A 23,206-nucleotide genomic window follows, 5' to 3' on the forward strand; every position below is an offset into this window, starting at 1 on the left:
ACCAGGCATCCACTGCCCTGCTTCTGTCACTATAGATGAATTTGCATTGTCTAGAATTTCATAGAAATGCAATCATGCAGAGTGTATTGTTTTGTGTTTGGCTTCTTTCACTCAATCGAGCCTTTTTTGGAGTAATAATCGTCATAACTACTATGAGTGTCTACTGTGTACCCAGCAATGGTCTAAGAAATTTGTGTGATTAACTCACTCAATCTGCACTATAGTCATATGTGTTAGGTATAATTATTAATGCTCATTTCTCAGATGAGAAAACTAGGGCACAAAAAGGTTAAGTAACTTGCTGGGAGACACTCCTTCCCTCTTTATTTTAAAATAGAAAACTTAAAATCTAGGGATTAAAATACTTCTTGGCATTTACACTACCCACCCAACGTCAATCAGGGAAAAGAATTTCCGGAAATCTTAAATTAGTCAGCAAATGTTTACTGAGCATTTGTTCTGTCGCGTTGCCTCTGCTAAGCGTTCTTTAACACTTAAGAAAAATTTCCATAAGTGTGCCTGTCTATAGAATGAGGCATAACTGCATTTTTATGGCTGTTTGTTGAGCCAGAATTTTCTAGAAACTACCCCCTGCCAGCAGGGGGTTCAGCCCGCAGTTTCAGTGGGGGACTTGTTAAACTGTACGCCTGTTAGTAGTCGGGCCCCTCTTGGCTGACAAACCCCGTCTTGCAGGACCCTCATTTGGAGCAGGTCGTTGTGGTCTCCTGCCTTCTCTGACGGGATCTGTCATCTGCATGAACTGGGAAGAATGGATTAGGGCATTGAGCAGCTGGTTCTCCTTTCTTTGGTCTCTCTTCATTCTGAGCATCTCCTTTCCGATTTCCCAGATATCTGCTGTTCAGCACATTGAGGGAGAAGAAAGTAGGGCCGGAAAGAAGAAAATCAAAGATTTGGGGAGAAAGGAGGACTTGTAACAGCATGCTGTCTGCCTTGGGCTCTGTTTTCCATTTGCTTTTCCCAGCTGAGGTTGATATGAGCAAACAGTATTTCCAGCAGCCGCTGCTATAGTCCGCTAGAATAACTATTGGGGAACTTTGTACAAAAAGCTGACTCCTGGTAGTTATTGAGCTTAGTGGCAATAATTAGCATTCATAACACAACTTACCTGAATCTTTGTAATAGCATTGTTTACATTGTATTCACATTTAAGTATGGTTTTCACTTTATGTTTAAAGCTTGTTTCATAATACTTAGTTTATTAAAAAGTAGTTTATTAGAAACTAGCACTGTAAAAACTGAACTTTTAGATTTAAATGCTAGAAATATCCTTTAAAGGCAACCAAATAATGACCCTTTGCTCTCAATGGAATAGAGCAGCATTTACACAGAACTTTAAAGAGTTAATTTATTCTCCCTATAGTTCAATTTTATAAGCCATCGAAGAGTCTTTGAGATAATAGGATTTTAATTTATCCACCGTCTTCCTGAATGTCTTATAATGTAACATCTATAAGATAAAAATCTGTGATGGGGTCTAGGAATTTATTTGTTTTGAAGATTTACAGGTGATTCTGAAGTACAACCAGGTTTAGAGTCCGTTAACCTGATACCATACCATTTTAATGGATTTTTTTAAAGTATCATTTGTATGTAGTAAAGTTCCAGTTTTTAGTGTACAGCTCCACGTATGTGGCAGACATGAGTAGTCATGTAACCGCCACCACAATCCAAACATAAAACAGTTCCAGGGCCGGCCCGGTGGCGCAGCAGATAAGTGCACATGTTCTGCTTCGGTGGCCCAGGGTTCGCCGGTTCGGATCCCGGGTGTGGACATGGCACTGCTTGGCAAGCCATGCTGTGGTAGGCGTTCCACGTATAAAGTACAGGAAGATGAGCATGGATGTTAGCTTAGGGCCAGTCTTCCTCAGCAAAAAGAGGAGGATTGGCAGCACATGTTAGCTCAGGGCTAATCTTCCTCAAAAAATAAAAAAAAGAAAAAAGAAGAAAGAAAGAAAAAAAAGAGAAAAAATATATGTAAAACAGTTCCATTACTCAAAAATGACCCTTTGAGTCCACACCTCCGTTCACCCCTAGTCCCTGGCAACAACTCCTGTGTTTTCCATCCCTATGGTTTTGCCTTTTCCAGAATGTCATAAATGGAATCATACAATATGTAGCCTTTAGAGTCTGGATTCTTGACTTAGCGTAATGCTTTGGAGGGTTATCCATGTTGACACAAGTATTTGTAGTTTATCCCTTTTTATTGTTGAGTGCTATTCCATTGTAGGGATATACCACCGGATTAGTTATTCACTACCTGAAGGACATGTTCAATTTTGGGCCATTACGAGTCACGGTAAACATTTGCATGCAGGTTTTTGTGTGAACATGTTTTTGTTTCTTGTGAGTGAATAACTTAGGTGTGGGATTGCTGATCATATGGAAGTATATATTTAACTTTATTTGAAACTGCCAAGCTGTTTTCCAAAGTGCCTACTGTTTTCTGCTCCCACCAGCAAGGTATGAAAGTTCTAGTCACTCTGCATCTTCACCAACACTTGGTATTGTCAGTATGTTTCATTTTAGCCACTCTAATAGGTGTATGGTAGAACTCATGCTAGTGTTAATTTGCATTTCCTTAATGGCAAATGATGTTTATTTAACATCTTTCAAGTCTTTTGTCAATTTCTTTATTGATATTTTTTTCTTATTACTGAGTTTTAAGAATTTTTTATGTATTCTAGAAATAGGTCTTTTATCAGATACAGGCATACCTCATTTTATTGTTCCCTGCTTTAATTGCACTTCACTTTGTTGTGTTTTGTTTTTTACAAGACTCTCCACCAGCAAAAAGATTACAGCTTGCTGAAGGCTCAGATGATGGTTAGCATTTTTTAGCAATAGAGTATTTTTTAATTAAGGTACGTAAATTGGTTTTTTAGACATAATGCTATTGCATACTTAATAGACTACAGTATCAGGTAAACATAACCGTGTGCACCTGGAAACCAAAAAAATTCGTGTGACTTGCTTTATTGCCATACTCACTTTATTGCAGTGGACTGGAACCAAACCTACAATATCTCTGAGGTCTGCCTGTATGTGATTGCAGATATTTGCTCCCAGTCTGTGGCTTGTCTTTTCTTTCTCTTAGTGTCTTTCAGAGATCAGAAGTTCTTAATTTTGTCGAAGTCCAATTTATCAGTTTTTTTAATGGATCATGCTTTTTGTGTCATATCTTAAGACATACTTGCCAAACCCAGAGACACAAACATTTTTCTCTTTTATTTTCTTCTAGAAATTTCCTAGTTCCAGGTTTTTGATTGAGGTCTATGATCGTTGCTAATGAGTTTTTGTATATGGAGCGAGGTATGTATCAAGGTTCAGTTTTACATCATTGTTCAGCACCACTTGTTGAAATGACAATCCTTTCTCCATTGAAATGCCCTTTCACTTTTGTCAATAATCAGTTGACTTTATATTTATTGGTGTATTTCTGGACTCTCTTCTGTTCCATTTGTCTATATGTGTGTGCTTTCACTAATACCATAATGTCTTGATTACTGTAGTTTTATGTTTTTTCTTAAAATGAGGTAGTAAGAGTCTTGCAGCTCTATTTTTTTCATGTTTGTTTTGGCTGCTCTAGTCCCTTTCCCTTCCCACAAGTTTGAGAATCACTTTGTCAATTTCTACAAAAAAATCCTGCTAGAATTTTTATTAAGATTGTGTTGAATCTACAGGTTAGTTTGGAGAGAATTGAAATGTTAGTACTGAGCCTTCTGGTCCATGAACACAGTATATACTTCCATTTATTTAGATGTTCTTTGATTTCTTTTATCAGTGTTTTGTAGTTTTCAGCATACAAAGCTTAGATTTATACCTAATTATTTCATGTATTTTGGTGCTGTTCTAAGGACTACTTTTTAAAATTTTAATTACCAATTGTTCATTGCTAGTGTATGAATATACAATTGACTTTTTTCATATGCTTATTTGCCATCTTTGGTGAGGTGTCAGTTAAGGTCTTTGACTCGTTTTCTAATCAGGTTGTTTATTTCCTTATTGTTGAATGTTAAGACTTCTTTGTGTATTTTAGATAGCAGTCCTTTATCAGATAGGTCTTTTACAAGTAGTTTCTCCCGGTCTGTGCCTCGTCTTTTCATTCTCTTGACAGTGTCTTTCATAGGGCAGAAATGTTTCATTTTAATAAAGTCCACCTTAATAATTTTTTCTTTCATGGTTCATGCCTTTGGTATTGTATCTGAAAAGCCACACGCAAGGTCATCTAGGTGGTCTTCCATGTTATCTTCTAGGAATTTTATCATTTTGCATTTTACGTTTAGGTCTGTGATCAATTTTGAGTTAATTTTTGTGAAGGGTTTAAGATCTATGTATACTTTCAGTTTTTTGCGTATGGATGTCCAGTTGTTCCAGCACTATTTGTTGAAAAGACTTATTTTTACTCCATTGTATTGCTTTTATTCCTAAGATTCTTCACCCGATTCCAATGGTGTGGGTTTTTCCGTACCACCAAGCAATTGTCAGACACCAGCTGGGTGTCTTAAATCCAGCTCAATTCTGACACTGTTTACCCAGAGATAGCATCAGATTCCACAGGTTAGGGGCTCAGTCCCACAGGAGTGCCCTCCACTTCAGATGCCAGTTGCAAGTCCAGGTTGTAACCTCTGCTTCTGGCAGACTGGCTATAGATCAAAGGTTCCCTTGACCCTCTCCTTGGGTTGGATTAATGTGCTAGAGTAGCTCGCAGAACTCAGGAAGCCAATTTACTCACTAGATTACTGTTTTACAGTATTAAAGAGGATGTTAAAGGATATGAATCAACAAGTAGATGAAGACATACCTAGGGTGACATCCTCTGTCCCTGTGGAGTTTGGAGCCCAGCATAGTGGCATGTTAAAGTGTTCTGGTTCACTGTCCTGGAAGCTCTCTGAACCCTGTCCTTTTGGGTTTTATGGAGGCCTCATTACTTAGGCATGGTTGAGTAAATCACTGGCCATTGGTGATTGATTCACCCTCCAGCCCTTCTCTCCTCCCCAGAAATCAGGGAGTGGGGCTCAAAGTTTCAACCCTTTATTCATAGTTGGTTCCTATGGCAACAGCCCCCATCTTTAGGGGATTCCTAAAAGTTGCCTCGTTAACATAAACTCAGTTGTAGTGGAAAAGGGCTTGTTATGAGTAACAAGACACCCATTTCACCTTTGTGGCTTCAAAGCAATTTCAGGAACTGAGGACAAAAGACCAAATATTGTAACAAAAGATACTCCCATTGCTCTCATGCTTTAGGAAATACCAAGGGTTTTGGGAGCTGTGAGCCAGGAACTGTGGACAAAGACCAAAATATACATTTATTATAAATCATGGTATCACAGCTCCTTTGTCAAAGATCAGTGTTTATTTGGGTCTGTTTCTGGGCTCTCTATTCCGTTTAATTGATCTGTTTGTCTATTCTTTTGCTGGTACCACACTGTCTTGATTATTGTAGCTATGTAGTAAGTATCATCTGCAAATAAAGACAGTTTTATTTCTTCTCTCTGATCTTTATGCCTTTTCTTTCTTTCCTTGCCTTATTGTTGAATAAGAATGGTGAGAGCAAACACACTTGCATTTTTTCCAATCTTAGAGGGATAGCAGTGTCTTTCACCATTAAGTATGACGTTGGTTGTAGGAATTTACAGATGCCCTTCCTCAGATTGAGGAGGTCCCATTATTCTTAGTTTCCTGAGATGTTTTTCTCTCATGAATGGATGTTGAATTTTATCAAATCCTTTTTCTGCATCTATTGAGATGACCATGTCGTTTTTCTTTTGTCTATTGATAGGGTGAATATTGATTGATTTTTGAATTTTGAACCAACTTTGCATCCCTGGGATTAACACCACTTTGTTGTGATGTTGTGATAGGTTTTTCTTCTCTGATGCTTGGTTTGGTTTGATAGTGTTTTCTTGAGAATTTTGTATCTGTATTCATGAGGGATACTGGTCTGTAGTTTTATTTTCTTATGATATCTGTCTAGTTTTGATATGAGAATAGTGCTGGCTACATATGAATTGAAATGTGTGCCATCCTTTTCTGTTTTTCTTGAAGAGTTTGTATAAAATTATATGATTTCTTTGTAGATATTTGGTAGAATTTGCCAGTGAAGCCATCTGGGGCTCGAGTTTGTTTTTTGTTTTGTTTTGAAGGAAAGTTTTTACTAAAATTGGCTTCTTTAATAGGCATGGGAGTATTCAGGTTATCTCTTTCTTTGAGTGAGCTTCAGGGAACTAGCTTTTGGCTTGGGGAGGGTTTTTTGGATTTTCTTGTTTTTTCTTTTACTGTTTTTCTGTTCTAAATTTCATTGATTTATCTTTATTGTCTCCTTTCTTCAGCTTGTCTTAGGAATAATTTGCTTTTCTTTTTCCCGTTAGATCATTAATGTGAGATCATTCTTTTCTAATTCAAGCGTTTAATGCTTTAAATTTTACACTAAGTATTACTTTGATTGCATCCTACAAGTTTTTACACATTGTCTTTTCATTTTCATTCTGTTCAAAATGTGTTCCAATTTCCCTTGTGATTCCTCTTTAAACCATGGGTTATTTAGAAGTCTGATACTTAATTTCCAAATATTTGTGGATTTTCCAAATATTTTTAATTTAATTCTGTTACCATCAAAGGACATATTTTGTGTGATTTGCCTTCTTTTAAATTTTGTAAGCTTTGTTTTTGGCTGAGAAGATGGTCTCTCTTGGTAAATATCCCATTTGCACTTCTCAAGAACATACTGGATGCAGTTGTTGGGTGGAAAGTTCTGTAAATCTTGATACGGTCAAGTTGGTTGATAATGTTGTTCATATCTTCTATATCTTGATTTTCTGTCTATTCATTACTGAGAGAGGAGTGGTGAAGTCTTTAATTGCAATTGTGGATTTTTCTATTTCTCCTTTGAGTTCTATAAGTTTTTGCTTCGTTTATTCTGAAACTGTTGTTCAGTGCATAGATTGTTGTCTTCTTGGTAAATTGACCTCTTTATTATTGCTTAATGTCCTCATTATCATTCAATGTTCCTTGTTCTGAAGTATACTTTGCCTGACATTAATATATCTACTCCAGGGGCCGGCCCGGTGGTGCAGTGGTTAAGTTCGCACGTTTCCCTTCTCGGCGGCCCGGGATTTGCCGGTTCGGATCCTGGGTGTGGACATGGCACTGCTTGGCATGCCATGCTGTGGTAGGCGTCCCATGTATAAAGTAGAGGAAGATGGGCATGATATTAGCTCAGGGCCAGGCTTCCTCAGCAAAAAAGAGGAGGACTGGCAGTAGTTAGCTCAGGGCTAATCTTCCTCAAAAATATAAATAAATAAATAAAAATATATCTACTCCAGCTTTCATTTGATTTATTTTGTCATGGTATAACTTTTCAATTCTTTTACTTTTAAACTACTTGTGTCTTTATGTTTAAAGTAGATTTCTTATAGGCAGAGTATGATTGTCTTATCTTTTATACAAGTTGACAATCTCTGCTTTTTTTGGGGATGTTTAGACCATTTACATTTAATGTGATTATTGATATGGTTAGGTATAAATTGTCATCTTGCTATTTGTTTTCTATTTTTCCAATCTATTCATTGTTTATTTTTTCCTCTCTTTCTGCCTTTTTTTGGAATAATTGAATGTTGTATATGATTCCATCTTACCTCCTTTGTTGGCCTAGTAGCTAGAATTCTTTTTTTTAAGGGTTGTTTTAGGGTTTGTAGTATACCTCTTTCACTTGTCACCATCCACCTTCAAGTGATATAGTGCTTCATGCATTGTGCTGAACACTGCAAGAGCATACTTCTGTTTCCCCTCTCCTGGCCTTTGTGCTATTATTATCATATATTTTACTTCTGTGTATATTATCAATTGCCCAATACATTATTATTTTTCTTTTAAACAGTTATATTTTAAAGATATTTTAAAAATAAAGGGAAAAAATATTTCTGCTTATCCACACATTAGCCGTTTCCAGTGCTCTTCATTCTTTTGTGTGGATCCTGATTGCTACCTGCTGTCATTTTCCTTCTGCCTGAAAAACTTCCTTTAACATTTCTTCTATTGCACATGTGATACTGATCAATTCTTTCAGCTTTTGTGTGTCTGAAAAAGTCTTTGTTTTCTTTTTTTGAGAGATACTTTCGCCAGGTATAGAATTTCAACATGACTGGTTTTTTCTTTCAGGTCTTTAAAGATGTTGCTACATGGTCTTCTGGCTTACATCATTTCTGACAAGAAATAAATTTTGTCTTTTTTCCTCTCTACCTAATGGTATGCCTGGGTGTAGTTTTCTTCATATTTCTTTTCCTTGGAGTTTATTGAGCTTCTCAGATCTGTGAATTTATAGTTTTCATGAAATTTGAAAATGTTTTATCCATTATTTCCTTAAATATTTTTTTTGTTCCTCTGTCTCACCTCTACTTTCAGGAACTCCAGTTATACATACATTGGGCTTCTTGAAATTGTCCCTGAGTTCAGTGATGCTCTGTTCTTTTTTTGGTTTTTTTTTCAGTCTTTTTTGGTTTTCTCATTTTGGATAGTTTCTATTGCTGTGTCTTTAAGTTCATAAACCTTTTCTACTGCAGTGTCTGATCTGGTGTTAATACTATCCAGTGTATTTTTCATTTCAGACTTCTTTTTTTCATCTCTAGAAGTTCTGTTTGGGTCCTTTTATATTTTCCTCCACGTTCTGGTACACATGGAATATAGTTATAACAGCTGTTTTAACATCTTTGTCTACTGCTTCTATCATTTGTGTCGTTTCTGGGTCTGTTACTGTCAGTTGAGTGTTTTTCTCTTCATTATGGGTCACGTTTTCCTGTTTCTTTGTGAGCCTGGTAATTTCTTATTGGATACCAGACATCGTGAATTTTATCTTGTTAGTTGCTGGATATTTTTATAATCCTTTAAATATTCTTGAGCTTTGTTCTTATCCCATTTTACAGATGAGGCAACAGGCACAAAAAGGTTAAGAACAGCTAGACTTTATAGACATCATCTAGGCATATTGGAGAAAAAGTGCTAGTGATAAAGAGAACAGAATGTGCAAGAGTGAAGAGGAATGACACAGTAATGAGAGCTTATGGCACTTTCAGAGAAACCTAGTATTTCAGTAAAGCATAGCCAAGGAGAGGAGATGTGGCTAGAAAAGTAAGTCAGAGGCCAGATCAGGAAGAGCTTCATACTTTTTATTGTGTGGGTCATGGGGTGCCAAGTCAGATTTGTGTTTTAAAAATTTTTCCTCTGGTAATGGGGTAGAGGATGAATTGAAGTAGGCAGCCTAGAGGAAACTAAACCCATTTCTAAATTCATAACCCTTCTTTTTCAACTTCTTTTTGGTTTTAGGTTGTGGATCTGTCTTGAACGTAAATGGGGAAGTTGAAATGGATGCCAGCATCATGAACGGAAAAGACCTGTCTGCAGGAGCCGTGTCTGCAGTCCGCTGTGTAGCAAATCCCATTAAACTTGCGCGGCTTGTTATGGAAAAGGTATATGTGATACTAAAGCATCCTTCTCCTACGGAATTGTTGCTTGTGTACTCTGGTGACTAAAAGGGGTCTGACTGTAGGAACTACTTACGATCGCTGTTGTCCTAAAATTATATAAAAGAATGGAAGCCATGTTATTTAAGTTTCTCGACTAAGCCAAGATTCTGACTCTGTTGACAACGTAGTTTGAATAGTAATCATTTAACCAGTGATTACTTTGTTTTCATGCTATCTTCCTGTATTTTCTTCAGCCTTCTCTCCACACGTATAATACACACGAACTCAACACACCCACTGTTCAATAGCATGTGTCAAATAAAAATGGATTAAGTTCGCTAAATTTAAGATTGTACGTAAGTCACATTCCTAGTAATATTCCACCATTTTTGAGTTTTTTTCAAAATACAAAAGCTCAGCGGACCAGGATCTTTCCAGCATCCAGAAAAGCAAGCCAGTGGAATCTGCATTTTTGACGCTTTGTACCCAGAGAGAAGTAATTATTTCTACACAGTTCAAACAGATTTTAACTTTTTCAAAAAACTAACCATTTTCCCTTTCTTTCTGGCTCTAGACACCTCACTGCTTTCTGACTGACCAAGGTGCAGCAAAATTTGCAGCAGCCATGGGGGTTCCAGAGGTTCCTGGAAAGCAGTTGGTAACAGAGAGAAACATAAAGCGCCTTGAAAAGGAGAAGCATGAGAAAGATGCTCAGAAATTAGACTGTCAAAAGTAAGTGTCATCTGCGGCTCCTGTGTTTGGGATTTATTCAAGTGTGAAAGTTTGACAGATATCTGGTTATCCACAGTTCTTAAGTAAATCTAGTATCACTTGGTAGTTTCAGTTTTCACACAAAATAATTCACACTAAATAAAGGAAAAACTGCTCCTTTCTTAAATTTAACCTCATTTATTACTCCTGTGACTAGCAACTTGAATTAGGCTACCAGAGTTCCTCTCCTACGTAAATTAATAAGAGAATGCCTTGTGTTAATGTGTTAACTATCTGGACGCTTCTTGATCAGTTTGTTGTCTTAAGTACAGGAGTCCCCCTTATCCACAGTTTCACTGTCAGTGGTGTCAGTTACCCCTAGTCAATTGCAGTCTGAAAATATTAAATGGAAAATTCCAGAAATAAACCATTCATAAGTTTTAAATTGCACGCCAGTCTGAGTAGTGTGAGGAATCTCTCGCCCTCCCACTCTGTCCTGCGGAGAGGTGAATCATCCCTTTGTTGATCGTATCCGCTCTGTGTATGCTCCCTGCTCATTAGTCACCTAGTAGCTGTCTCGGTTGTCAGAGCGACAATCATGATATCACAGTGCTTGTGTTCAAGTAACCCTTATTTTACTTAATAATGGCCCCAAAGCCAACTTTATTATTAGTTATTCTTGTGGATCTTTTACTGTAACTAATTTATACATTAGACTTTATCAAACATAGTATATATATGGTTTGGTACTGTCCAAAGTTTCAGGCATCCACTGGGGGTCTTGGAATGTATCCCCCTCAGATCGGGGGGACTACTGTAGACTAAACAGGTTCTCTGTGGTCTAGTGTACCCTGTGAACTTACTTAAGCGCTCTTTCATAGTGCAGAGAAATCAGTAAACTCTGATAAGTCTGAGTTAATGATATGTTCTGAATTACAGTTTTCTTTGTTAGAGATTTCAGAATCCCAAATAAAAGCCCCCTTATTTAAAGAAAATTTGAAAAGTAAAATTTGAATATGGCCCAGGAGTTTATAATGGAACATAATCTGTTGACTCTGTGCACTTTTTTAGATTTGTAATTTAACCAGAGATACACTTTAGTATCACCTGGGGAGCTTTTTAAAAATATACATGTCTGAGCTCTTCCCCAGGGAATTTAATAGGTATGAGGTAGAGAGACCAGGCCGCTGTATTAGGAAAAAGTTTCCCAGGTAATTCTGATGTGTCCCCGGGTTGAGAATCTGTTTTCCAAGATTGGCCGTGTGTTGATGGCTGTTGATAACCTTACCAAGTGTGCTGTTGTACCTGTGGGCTAGAGTCACAGGAACGGGGTTGCTTCATCAATGGTTCATGTACGTTTTCATAGATGTTGCCATATTACTTTCCAAAAATTCTGCAACAACACACGTCTCCACCAGCCAGTGCTACTTTTAGATTTAAGCAAGAGGGGCTCCTTCCCTGGGCCCTGCACTTTAGAAGGCCCTCGTATCACAAATACACAAAACAGTTGGTTTATTACAGATACATGCGGCATCTCTGTGACTCAGCAGTCGCACAGCATCACCCATAACCCTCATCATCTGCCCTTGTGACTAACATCATTCAGCCCCCAGCAAAACGCTTCTCTGCGTCTCTTGCTCTGTCTTGGAAGCAAAGCCACCTAAGTCTAAAGGTTTATGGATTGTGCCCCTGCTGACATCAGAAATGGACACTGCTTTGGAACGTGGGGAAGAATTGAACAGCACAAGGACTTAGGTAAGAGAAAAAGACAAATTAACCTGTCAAATAAATTCTTGCATAATGAAGTGTCGTTTCCCAGTCGTGCCCAGTGCCCATTTTCTCTACATGTTTCAATTTATGGTTCTGGAGGCATTTGTGGAATGGTACAGTATCTGCAAGACTTGCACGTGAGGGCGGATGCCTGTCACTCTTGAATTTGTGTGTGTGTAGGTGTAGACTGGCACTGTCCAATAGAAACGCGAGAGCCACAGAGGCGATCTGCAGTCTTCCAGTCGCCACATTTAAAAAAAATAAACAGGTGAGATTAATATTAAGTTTAACCCAGTATACCCGAAATATGATCGTTTCAACGTGTAATCAATATAAATCAATGTAAATCCAGTATAAAATTTGATAAAATTTGATATTAAATATTCAAAATCTGATGTGTGATTTACACTTCCGGCGCATCTCGCTGCGGACTGCCCACGTTTCCAGTGCTCAGGAGACCCATGTAGTTAGTGGCTGCTGTATTGGACAGCACAGGTCTAGATAGAACCTGCGTGCAGAACCAACTCTTTATGTCAGCAGCTAAATGAACACTGAATATTAGAGTTGTGAATGGTTTTATTCTTACAGGAATATTTAGAAGATTTAGTTAAATTTTCAATAATGTTAAAAATTTCAGCTTTTAAATAATATTCATTAATTGTAACTTATATTTTGACTTTAATATTAATAATTTTGTATAATTTAGAAAAAACTAACTGAAATTATATCTGAAAATTGCTTTTTTATCTTTTTGAATTTGCTCTTAATTTTGGTGAAAATATGTTCTAATTTTGTACACTTTCAATATAATTCCATTTTACTTTTTAATCCCTAGATTGTTGAAAATGAGCATAAGTCAAGATTTTGATAGAAAAAGAACACTTAAGAGGAACTCACAAAAGAAAAAAAAAGCTGAAAGGAAAAAAGAAGCAAAAAACTCTTCAAAGAAATGGTCTGCTTTCATTTTTAAAAACAAAACAGTAAAAGTAAGCAGTCTTCTTCCAGGATGATTCACATAAAATTCACAGACAGGACATTACAAATTATTTGCTCAGTGAAGATTTAATTACTTATCAAAACAATGAAAATTGTTGAGGCTGTTATTCTCATCAAGTCCATAACTTGAACAGTTCAGATGAAATCGCTGCAGCTTCGTGTTCTTTAGTGAAGGAGACTTCGTTGAGAATGACGAAGAGTCACACACACAGTTAGCACTGGGGGGAAAAGACTGAATAAACAACAAATGATGCTGGAGAAAGCCAAGATAGAAAACATCAACGTAATGTTCTTGAAAGAATAATACAATGTGTCCAATATTTAGCCAAGCCTAATGATGCTTTTCATAGCACCACCAACACAGTGTTTGCAGAAAACAACAGAAAATTTCTAAGTTTTGTAAAAATTATTTCAAAATTTCATAAAACGCCAAACATGTAAATAGGACAAAAAATATTGAAACTAATGATCACTATCTGGGATAGAGAATTCAAACAGATGAATTTAATGGGTAAGAAAGCAAGAGATAAAATAATATGTAATTTTTAAAAAAAAAATACTCAGTTCAACTAGAATGTACCACGGTCAGAAGACATGTCGAAAAACTAACATTTAAAAGACTGTCAAAGGTGAGCCTGTGATAATGGAGCTAATATGGTTGGTAAATAAAAGGTAAATAAGTACGAAGTTTGGCCGAGAATCCAGAGATATTCTATGTGACATGTGCAGTTCACAGTTTGAATTTGTTTCTAGGAGACAGGCCCTCCGCTGTGCCGATAATAATGACGTTGTGGGACAGTAGAGCATCCATTAACGCGATTTTCTAGATAGGCCCAAAGATGGAACAGCTTGATGAAACTTTCAGACTCATGGAGGGAATACCAACGAAATGCTGTTAGGGTCGTTAAGTTGAATTTAGATAGAAGAGTCGAGCAGAACCACAGACGACCCTCAAGGAGCAAGTCCTGGACTGTGGCAGAAGGTGAAGGTGATGGTGCATTTGCGCTGTGTGCAGTTCTTTAGTGTGAACTCTTCATTTCTATCGATAAGCTTAACAAAAGCTTGAAAAAAATTCAGCTGTTTCACTTTTAAAGGATTAAATTTTTTTTTAAAGTTTAGAAAAACAAAAGCAAAAATGCATGTTAAATACACAAGAAAAATGACATTCCAATAAAATATAAGCAAATTGAAACAAGGAAACAACTATTTGCCTAAGCTGAAGGGAAAGATTCGTGTATAAAAAAATCCCCAAAACAGTTTCTGTAGAGGCTCTTTTTCTGTTCCTTATAAATCAAAGCATGGTACCATTCAAAGAAAGATTTGAACAGAATGCAACAAGATACTGCTGTTTTCAGTTTTCTTTATAATATACCATCATTGAAATTTGAAAGAAGTTAAGATATTCTGCATGGATCTAAATACTGCTTAAGAGATGATGAAAATGACTATCATAAATGATTGTGATTTATATGATCAAATTAAAATATGTAATATCTTCTGTGATAATTCTTCATCATAATTAAATTGTCATCACTGGTAGTTTGTCAGCTTTCAGTCATATGAAAACCATAGCTTTACAATACTTTTCAAGATACATTTATCACAGTAAGAGGATAGAACATATTTATGACTTCTAAATATGAAACATTTGGTGTTTGGGCCTCCATCTGCATTTGTATTCTTGCCTGGACCCCTTGCAAATGTTAAGGGTGGACCTGCCACCAGCAGTGACTGGGAGTACCTCTTTCCTTATCTGGTGCAAGAAGGATGACAGTGTCGGTTTACTTTGCTCTTCCCTGACTACTAACAAGTTTGAGCATTTTCCATTTGTTTGTGGGTCATTCTTTTCTTTTAGTTTCCCTGTTTTTGTCCTATGATCATTTTTTCTCTTTAGTTGTTTCATTCCCTATCAATCGTAAGGCTATCTTTGCTGTTAAAAACTTTTCCCAAATCTGTTGTTTTTAATCTTGCTTGTGATATTTCCGCCATATAAGAGGGTTTTTTTTTTTTTGTAAACAAATATGTAGGCTACCTCTTCTTGTAGAGTCTTCTTGTAACTTAGAAGGTAGCCCCACCCTGAGGCATATATTCACCTAGATTTTCTTGAAGAATTTTGTTCTGTGTTTTGTATTTAGGTCTTTAGCTATCTGGAGTTGATTTTTGTGAATGATGGAGGGTAGGGTTCCTGTTTCTTCTAAACAGATGAGCAGATTTCTCCTTCTCGCCCCTTGAATGCTGCGGCTCACTCTCTCCATGTGGTTGCCTAAAAGGTACCTCTGGCTTCCGTCCCCAACTGGGCTCTATTTCTCCACCTGACCCCCTCCACACATACCAACAACAAAACAAAAACCTGTTCCTAATGGTCTTCTGCACTTCAGTAAATGGTTCTTGCATCCTTTCAGTTCCTGAGGCCAAAAGCCATAGACTTGTTGGTGATTTCTCTCTCTCACATGCAGTCCACCTGCAAATTCTATCGACTCTGCCTTCGAAATGTCCCCAGTCCAGCCTGCTTCTCACCCTGTCCACTGGAACCACCCTAAGAAGCCACTGTCTCTTCAAGCCTCCTGACGTCTCTATTTCCATGCTTGTCTCCTTCAGTCAACACAAGAGTGAGAATAATGATTTTAAGATAAACTTTTTGTAGGAGTATAGCATAGATGCAGAAGTACATTAATCGTGGGTGCACTCCTTGATGAATTTTCACTGTGGCCACACCCATGTAATCACCACCCAGATCAAGAAATAGAACATTGCCGGAAGCTGCCCCTTGTGCCCCCTTCCATTCGCGAGCCTCCCCCAAGGTAACCACTCATCTGACTGCTAACACCGTGGCTTCGTGTTGCCTGTATGTGAACTTTATTTAAATGGAATCCTATAGTGTGTGGGGTTTGGGGTGCCCTCTTTGATGATGATATTTCTGAGGTTCATCCATTTGTTGCACATAGCAGTTTATTCTCATTGCACTATAGTATCCCATTTCATGAATTTGTCACAATTTATCTATTCTACCTTTGGTGGACATTTGTGTTGTTTTCAGTTTGTTGTTTACAAATAGTACTACTGTGAACATTTGTGTATGCTTTTTTGGTGAACACATCTCCACATTTCTGTTGGAAGAAATGATCTTAAGAAAAAACAGAAACTGGAACTTAATTTTGAGAATGAAAGGGGCACTGTCAATTGAGCCAGAACAACAAGTGTAAATCAGGACTGTCCTGGGTAACCAGGAGGGATGGTCACCCCTACCTGTCGAAGCCTTCATGATGTGGCTGCTGGCCGTCCCTCTGACCCTCCCACACTCTCCCCGCCTTATTGTCTCCAACCACAGTGGCCTTGAAATTCTGTAAACTTGGCAAGCGTGTTCCTGCTTCAGGAACGTTCTTCCCTGGCAATCAGCATGGCTTGACCCCTCCTTCCTTCGGAGAGGCCCTATATAAAACAGCACCTCCCCACCGCCACTCTCCCCTTATTCTGTTGTAGTCATCTTAGTTTTTATTGCTATTTGATTAAACCTGAAATTTTGATTGCTCTGTTATCCTCTGTCCCAAATGCAAGCTCCACGGGAGAAGGGACTCTGTCCGTCGAGGTCACTGCTGTGTCGCTGCGCTCACAACGGTGCCTCAAATACAGTTCATCATAGAGCGCAGGTGGGGGGTATATGACTCTCGTACAATTTCTACTTTTTTACTTGAAAATTTGTAATAAAATGTGAGGGAAACAGCTAACATTTTATCTTTACAACAAGCCCCATGAAACAGTCAAAGTGGGTCTATGGACGGGCAGCATCAGCATCACCTGGGAGGTTGTCAGAAATGCAGGGTCCTGGGTCCCACCCTGCACCCACTGCTCAGGATCTCCGGGGGAGCCCGGGGAGCCAGGGGATTCTTATGCACACTCAAGGTTGAGAGGCACTCAATAATTTTTTCCCATTTTATAGATGGGAAAGTGAGACACAGAGAAGAAAACTTAAGTCACACAGCTAGAAAATGATGGTGCTGGGAGTGGATGTGCTCTTAAAGTTGAGGCCTGACAGAATGTCTCTCAATCTGACTGATGAGGAATAAAAAGCAGACTCGCTTTGCCCTCTCCTAGACCCAGGAATGTTGGCATCAAAATGCGTCTCGTTTGCCGTTAACAAACAATGGGGAACTTGAGTGGTATTAAGCTACACTGTTACTTGTGGGAGTATTTCTCATCTTCAGCCTGTCACTTTTTTCTGTTTATTTTTGGCAGAAACTTGGGCACTGTGGGTGCAGTTGCCTTGGACTGCAGAGGAAACGTGGCTTATGCAACCTCTACGGGGGGCATCGTTAATAAAATGGTCAGCCGAGTAGGGGACACACCGTGTATAGGTGGGCTTGCTGGATGGCTACTGCTCCCACTTCCCCTATCCACAAGTTCTCATCCTCGATTCTCTGCCCCTCTCTCCTTGTCTTTCTTTCTTCGTGTCCCTCCTCTTCTTGGTGGCAGCTTCAGGATTTCTGGGAGTGGCAGTTGGACTGGAAGGCATTGTTTAGGGCAGGCACTGCTTTCAGAGGGCATTTCAGAGGGCACTCAGCTCTCTGTTTCTCCTAGATTGTACGTCTTTGGGGTGACCTGGGAGGGAGATGGGGGATGCCCCCAAGCTGCCCCATAGTGCCCCTGTCTCCTCTCCAGCCACAATGGCAGCATCTGCAGACTTATTCCCAAAGGACCAAGTACACAAAACCTATTCCCAGGCATGAGGTCAAGTTAGTGAAAAGAAAACAGAATTTAAGTTTGTAGTTTTTATATTTGAGTGGCATGAAAGAGACACACTGCTTCTACAGAGATATTACAGATCGAAATGTTCTTTGCATTAACACTGAAGCACATTATCTAATTCCCAGGAGTGGGTCAGTGGGGGCTGTATGTGTTTCACTCTGTGCAGACTGGGTAGATATGCTTTGGGGCAAAGGAGGGGCTGTCCTGGTGTAGCTGCTCCTTGGAAGGTCAGGCCTCTTGTCCATGAGGCTCCTTCGTCCTCCTGATTTCAGGGTCGTCACATGGCGCTCACTAGTCCACCTGTGCATCCCAAGGTCGTGGCTACTAATCTGACCTTCGTCTACGCGTTGCACTCTTTGGGATTTAATATTCATGTAGCATTAGACTTGTAATATGTGTTTGGGTTTCTTGACTATTGCTGCTCAGCACCGTCGCCTTCTTTGAGCAGGATCTGGAGGTTATGCTGACAATGACATTGGAGCCGTTTCAACGACGGGGCACGGGGAAAGCATCATGAAGGTGAATCTGGCCAGACTCGCTCTCTTCCACGTGGAACAGGGTACGTAGAACAAGTTCATCCTCTCCAAAGACGAGTGAAGAGAAGCTGTTTATAAATAGATGCAGAAGTATGTGAAATCGTCCCTTTCTTGTTTGCTATAGATGTTGCTTTCAGGTTAACACTATTTTGGCTCCTTCCCACCTTCTGTTAGGATCTGGAGAAAAGCATTTAGAATATCGTTTGTCATCCCACCAACTGGGAGAAGATATTTGCAAATCACATATCTGATAAGGGGTTAATATCCAAAATATATAAAGAGCTTGTACAGCTCAACAGGAAAACCAACAGCCTGATCAAAAAATGGGCAGAGGAATGAACAGAATACCATTTGTCTTGTGCATCTCGGGAGAAGGGGACAGTAGAGAGGCTCTGAGCCTGGGTGTGGGAGACTGGGCGCTCTGCACAGGCTGGTGCGAGGGCTCCGTCTCAGTGCAAGGAGGGTCTTTTATGTGAGGATCCTTCTCTGAAGCGTTCAAACAGAATTATTTACTAAAAGTCTTTGTTAATTCGCTGTGGGTTTCCATTCTGCAAATGATTTTCCCATCAGATTCCTTTCAGTAACGTATGTTTCTCAACCTTGTTTTCAGGAAAGACGTTGGAAGAGGCTGCTGACATCTCGTTGGGTTATATGAAGTCGAAGCTCAAAGGTTTAGGTGGCATCATCTTGGTCAGCAAAGCAGGAGACTGGGCAGTAAAGTGGACCTCTGCGTCCATGCCCTGGGCAGCTGTCAAGGATGGCAAGCTGCACTCTGGAATTTATCTTGATGACACCGGTATCACTGACCTGCCCTAAGCCCTGGAAGATTGTATTCTAGATGCTAGCTTGGAGGTCAAGTACAGCTTCCTGTGTGGAGACTCAGCTTAATCAATTAGATGTAGAAATGGAAAAAGCCTGCAGTTTATCACTCCTTTGGTTGCCTTAATCAGTAAGTATCTGAGTGCTTTTTCATGTGTAGAAGATAAACAAATACATAGATAAGAAGAATAGATTAGTGGTTACTAGACGAGAAGGGGGTGGGGGGAGGGCTAAAGGGGTACAGGGGCACATATGTATGGTGACAGGTAAAAACTGGACTATTGGTGGTGAACATGATGCAGTCTATACAGAAACTGAAATATAGTGATGTACACCTGAAATTTACACAAAGTTGTAAGCCAGTATGATCCCAATAAAATAAAATTAAAAAAAATAAGTATATATGTGTTTGGCTGAGGGGTGGATTCTGAAGTGATGAGGGAAATGTCTGTATTAAGGTCAAAGTAAGACTAGTGGGCATGACACACTCTGCTGAGCCTTTCTCGCGAGCTGAGCCCTTATCTTAGGTTAGAAAGAAGAAGTGACGTGATCGTAACACGGCAGGAGCGGCCTAGTGCGGGCAGTGCCCTTTGGAGGTGGGAGACCTGCGGCAGAGACGGGAGCTGCAGCCTGAAAGGCTTGTGGGATTCAGAGGAGAGCGACTCCCCAGGCTCTCTTGGTTGCAGACTTTCCCACAGGACCAGGGAGGGGCAGGGAGGGGAGGGGAGGGCCCAGTGGAGGGATGTGAAAGTAAGACAGCAGCAGCAGAGCAAGTGGGAGAAGTCCAGGTGAACCGCCACGTCAGCCTGTCGCAGAGTCCGTTTAGACAGCGGGTAAAAGAATCTGTGAGACGGTAAACTGACTTCCAAGAAAGTTGAGATCTTCTCTAACTTGCTAATATGGACATGTTTCCAGACACTTTAAGGGGACCCTCTGGTAACCCGTAGCTCTCTAGTCTGGAGATGAAGGGTCCCAATGGAGACTGTGGCTCTCCTTCCAGTCTGAGGGCTTTCCTGGGCTCACACACGAGTCTGCTCACCTACTGTTTTCCCAGCAGCCAGCACGGCTGACCAGAGCCTCCACCTGCCGCGGACCCTCTGGGTCCTCATAGTGAGGAACACGGCTCGCAACCTCTCTCCTCTCCTGCCGCAAGGCAGGGCCGATCCATGTGGAGATGACGCCGTGACGTAAGGCGTTCTCATACTGTCCAGTGCTGTGGGGTCCTCCCCAGCTGAATCAGGTGTGTGTACAATGTGGTCAGCATGGTGAAGAAAGTAATTTCCTTGGTGGAGAGTATTCCTATTAATCTCTCTTTACACAGGAAATGGTATTTCTGCTGTGACATATCTGCTCAGTTTTTTAGTCTGTCAGGGCTTATCTTCTCTCTGGAAAGAAATTGCTTAACTTTAAATTCCATGTGCCACTAATAAAATGTATTTTGAAAGAATAACAGTGTGGTTAGGAGTCACTGTTGACGAAGACCAGAATGTACACGAGTTTCCTTTGGTCTGTCAATTCAGACAGGTGTGCTAGTTAGAGAGACCTCCCAAGGTACAGGTGGGATATGGATATGATTGCTTCCTGCCTTGTGGAGTGTATTTGAGAGTTTTTTAAAAGAATTGAGCTTTTTCAGGGCCGGCCTGGTGGCGTAGTGGTTGGGTTTGCACACTCCACTTCAGCAGCCCAGGGTTCATGAGTTCCGATCCTGGGTGTGGACCTACACGGCACTCCTCGGGCCATGCTGTGGTGGCATCCCACATACAAAATAGAGGAAGATCAGCAACAGATGTTAGCTCAGGGCCAATCTTCCTCACCAAAAACAAAGAATTGAGCTTTTTCTGGATGGGTTAAGGAGGAAACCCAACCACCATTTGCAGATATCAGCAGGGTCTACGGACCAGTCTTCTTGGAGTTTGCCAGACAGTGGCACAGTTCTAGCTTCTGTCCTGTGACCCTCCCTGGGCCATGTCAGCTGCTCTAAACTAGAGAGAAAGAGGTGGCCCCTGAGGGCAGGATTGAGTTTGAATCCTGCTTCTCCCTACTACCTGGGTGACCCTGGGCAAGTTAACGTCTAAGAATTTTTTCATCTATAAAATAGATTACTATGGAGGCCGGCCCCGTGGCTGAGTGGTTAAGTTCGCACGCTCCGCTTTGGCAGCCCAGAGTTTCGCCAGTTCGGATCCGGGGCATGGACATGGCACCACTCATCAGGCCACGCTGAGGTGGCGTCCCACATGCCACAACTAGAAGGACCCACAACTAAAAATATATAACTGTGTACTGGGGGGATTTGGGTAGGAAAAGCAGGGGAAAAAAAGATTGGCAACGGTTGTTAGCTCAGGTACCAAGCTTTAAAAAAAAAATTTAAAAAACAGATTACTATGAAGACTAAGTGAAATCAAAGGACAACTGCTGGGGCTGGCCCAGTGGCTCAACTGTTAAGTGTGCACATTCCGCTTCGGCGGCCTGGGGTTTGCTGGTTCAGATCCTGGGTGCGGACATGGCACCACTTGGCACGCCATGCTGTGGTAGGCGTCCCACATATAGAGTAGAGGAAGATGGGCATGGATGTTAGCTCAGGGCCAGTCTTTCTCAGCAAAAGAAGAGGATTGGCAGCAGATGTTAGCTCAGGGCTAATCTTCCTCAAAAAAAAAAAAAAAGGACAACTGCTCAGTGTTTGCCTTAGGGATCCTGTGGGCAAATACAGAAACTGTGGCCAGGCCCAGCAGGGAGTCTGCGTGTTAATATCCTTGAAAACTTCAGTATGCAACGACTGTCTTTTAGAAATAAGTATTTTGTTAGGAGATACATTAGTTTGTTAGGGCTGCCAACAACAAAATACCACAGACAGTGGCTTAAACAACAAAGTTATTTTCTCTCAGTTCTGGAGGATGGAAGTCTCAAGACCAGGGTGTGTCAGCGGGTCTGCTTTCTCCTGAGGCCTCTCTCCTTGGCTCACAGAGGCTGCCTTCTCGCCGTGTCCTCACACGGTCTTTTCTTTATACACATCTGTGGCCAAATTTCCTCCTGAAGATGTCAGTGAGATGGGACTGGACCCACCCTAACAGCCTAGTTTGAAATTAATCACCTCTTCAGAGGCCCTGTCTCCAAATACAGGCACATTCTGAGGGACTGGGGGTTAGGGCTTCAATATATGAATTTTGAGGGGACACAATTTAGCCCATGACAGGAGGCAAAGCAGAATCACATTAGGGGTTGGAAATGGCGGGACTCTGGAGAAGTAAGGATCACTAAGTAGATAAGGAAGAAGAAGGGAGGAGGGGGCTTTGGGAGGCCAGGTGCAGGATGTGATTTTGCGCTTATCAGGTCCGCCATTCCCGAGGGAAGTGACTAGTTATCAAAGACTGCTGGAGTCTCAGCTTGGGGCCAGCTGACCTCCTGGGCCTGGCAGCCCCAGCCCCGTTAGGTAAGGGAACATCAGCCCCTGTGTGCAAGCCACGGCGTGTACTGCTGCCCTTGGAGCTTGGTTCTGTGAAAGTCGTCTCCACTGGCCTGGGAATTCCGTAAGCGGAGACCATGTGTGGTTCTGTCTTTTGCCCCACACATTGCCCGGTGGCCTGCTCTGTAACTATCTGTGGAGCAAATAAATGAGCAAGATATTATCTGAAAGACAGTCTTTTTGTCACTTCTATGCCACAAGAGGGCAGCAAACTATAAAATGTCCAACGGTTTCCACAGCCCATAGGGGAGATCGTTTATCTTGAGTCTGGATCAGAACAATCTACTCAGAAAATTTGGCACCAAAAGAGTATTCCCGTTCCTGACTTTCCTTTTCACGTAAATACTACCGTTTATTTTATAGCAGAATTGTCCAAAACACTAGCAAATGCCCCACAGAACCCATCAAAATCAACCATGACGCTTAAAACAATTGAAGCCTACACTGCTCCTGTCGCCAGGTGCTGGGGATCCCGAGGAGAGCTCACTCAGGCAGCCCCAGCCTCTGCCCTTGGTTGCTCCTTCCAGCCAGGATACAGATAAATCGTAGTTTGGCCTAAACTTGCCAAAATGGTGGGATAATAAGGAGAACAAGAGGGGCCAGAGCTGAGAGCGAGTGTCTGCCCGAGCAGGAGATGCTGCAGTCAGCCCACCGTGTTGAGCTGGAGAGAAAAGTCCTGGAGGAAAGAGCCT

The 23,206-nt window shown here is 40.6% G+C and overlaps 1 protein-coding gene across 1 annotated transcript; it reads left to right on the plus strand.

The window, feature by feature from the left end:
* Nucleotides 1-9,339: 9,339 nt before the first annotated feature.
* Nucleotides 9,340-19,229, plus strand: LOC124233934 (isoaspartyl peptidase/L-asparaginase; the record flags this gene model as incomplete). The annotated part of the gene is made up of 5 exons (XM_046651225.1): nucleotides 9,340-9,482; nucleotides 10,054-10,211; nucleotides 17,190-17,308; nucleotides 18,148-18,258; nucleotides 18,846-19,229. Coding segments are annotated over 5 exons (737 nt in total), but the record flags the coding sequence as incomplete, so codon positions are not given.
* Nucleotides 19,230-23,206: the final 3,977 nt, after the last annotated feature.

Source organism: Equus quagga, unplaced genomic scaffold, assembly GCF_021613505.1.
Source record: "Equus quagga isolate Etosha38 unplaced genomic scaffold, UCLA_HA_Equagga_1.0 509_RagTag, whole genome shotgun sequence".
NCBI lineage: Eukaryota > Metazoa > Chordata > Mammalia > Perissodactyla > Equidae > Equus > Equus quagga.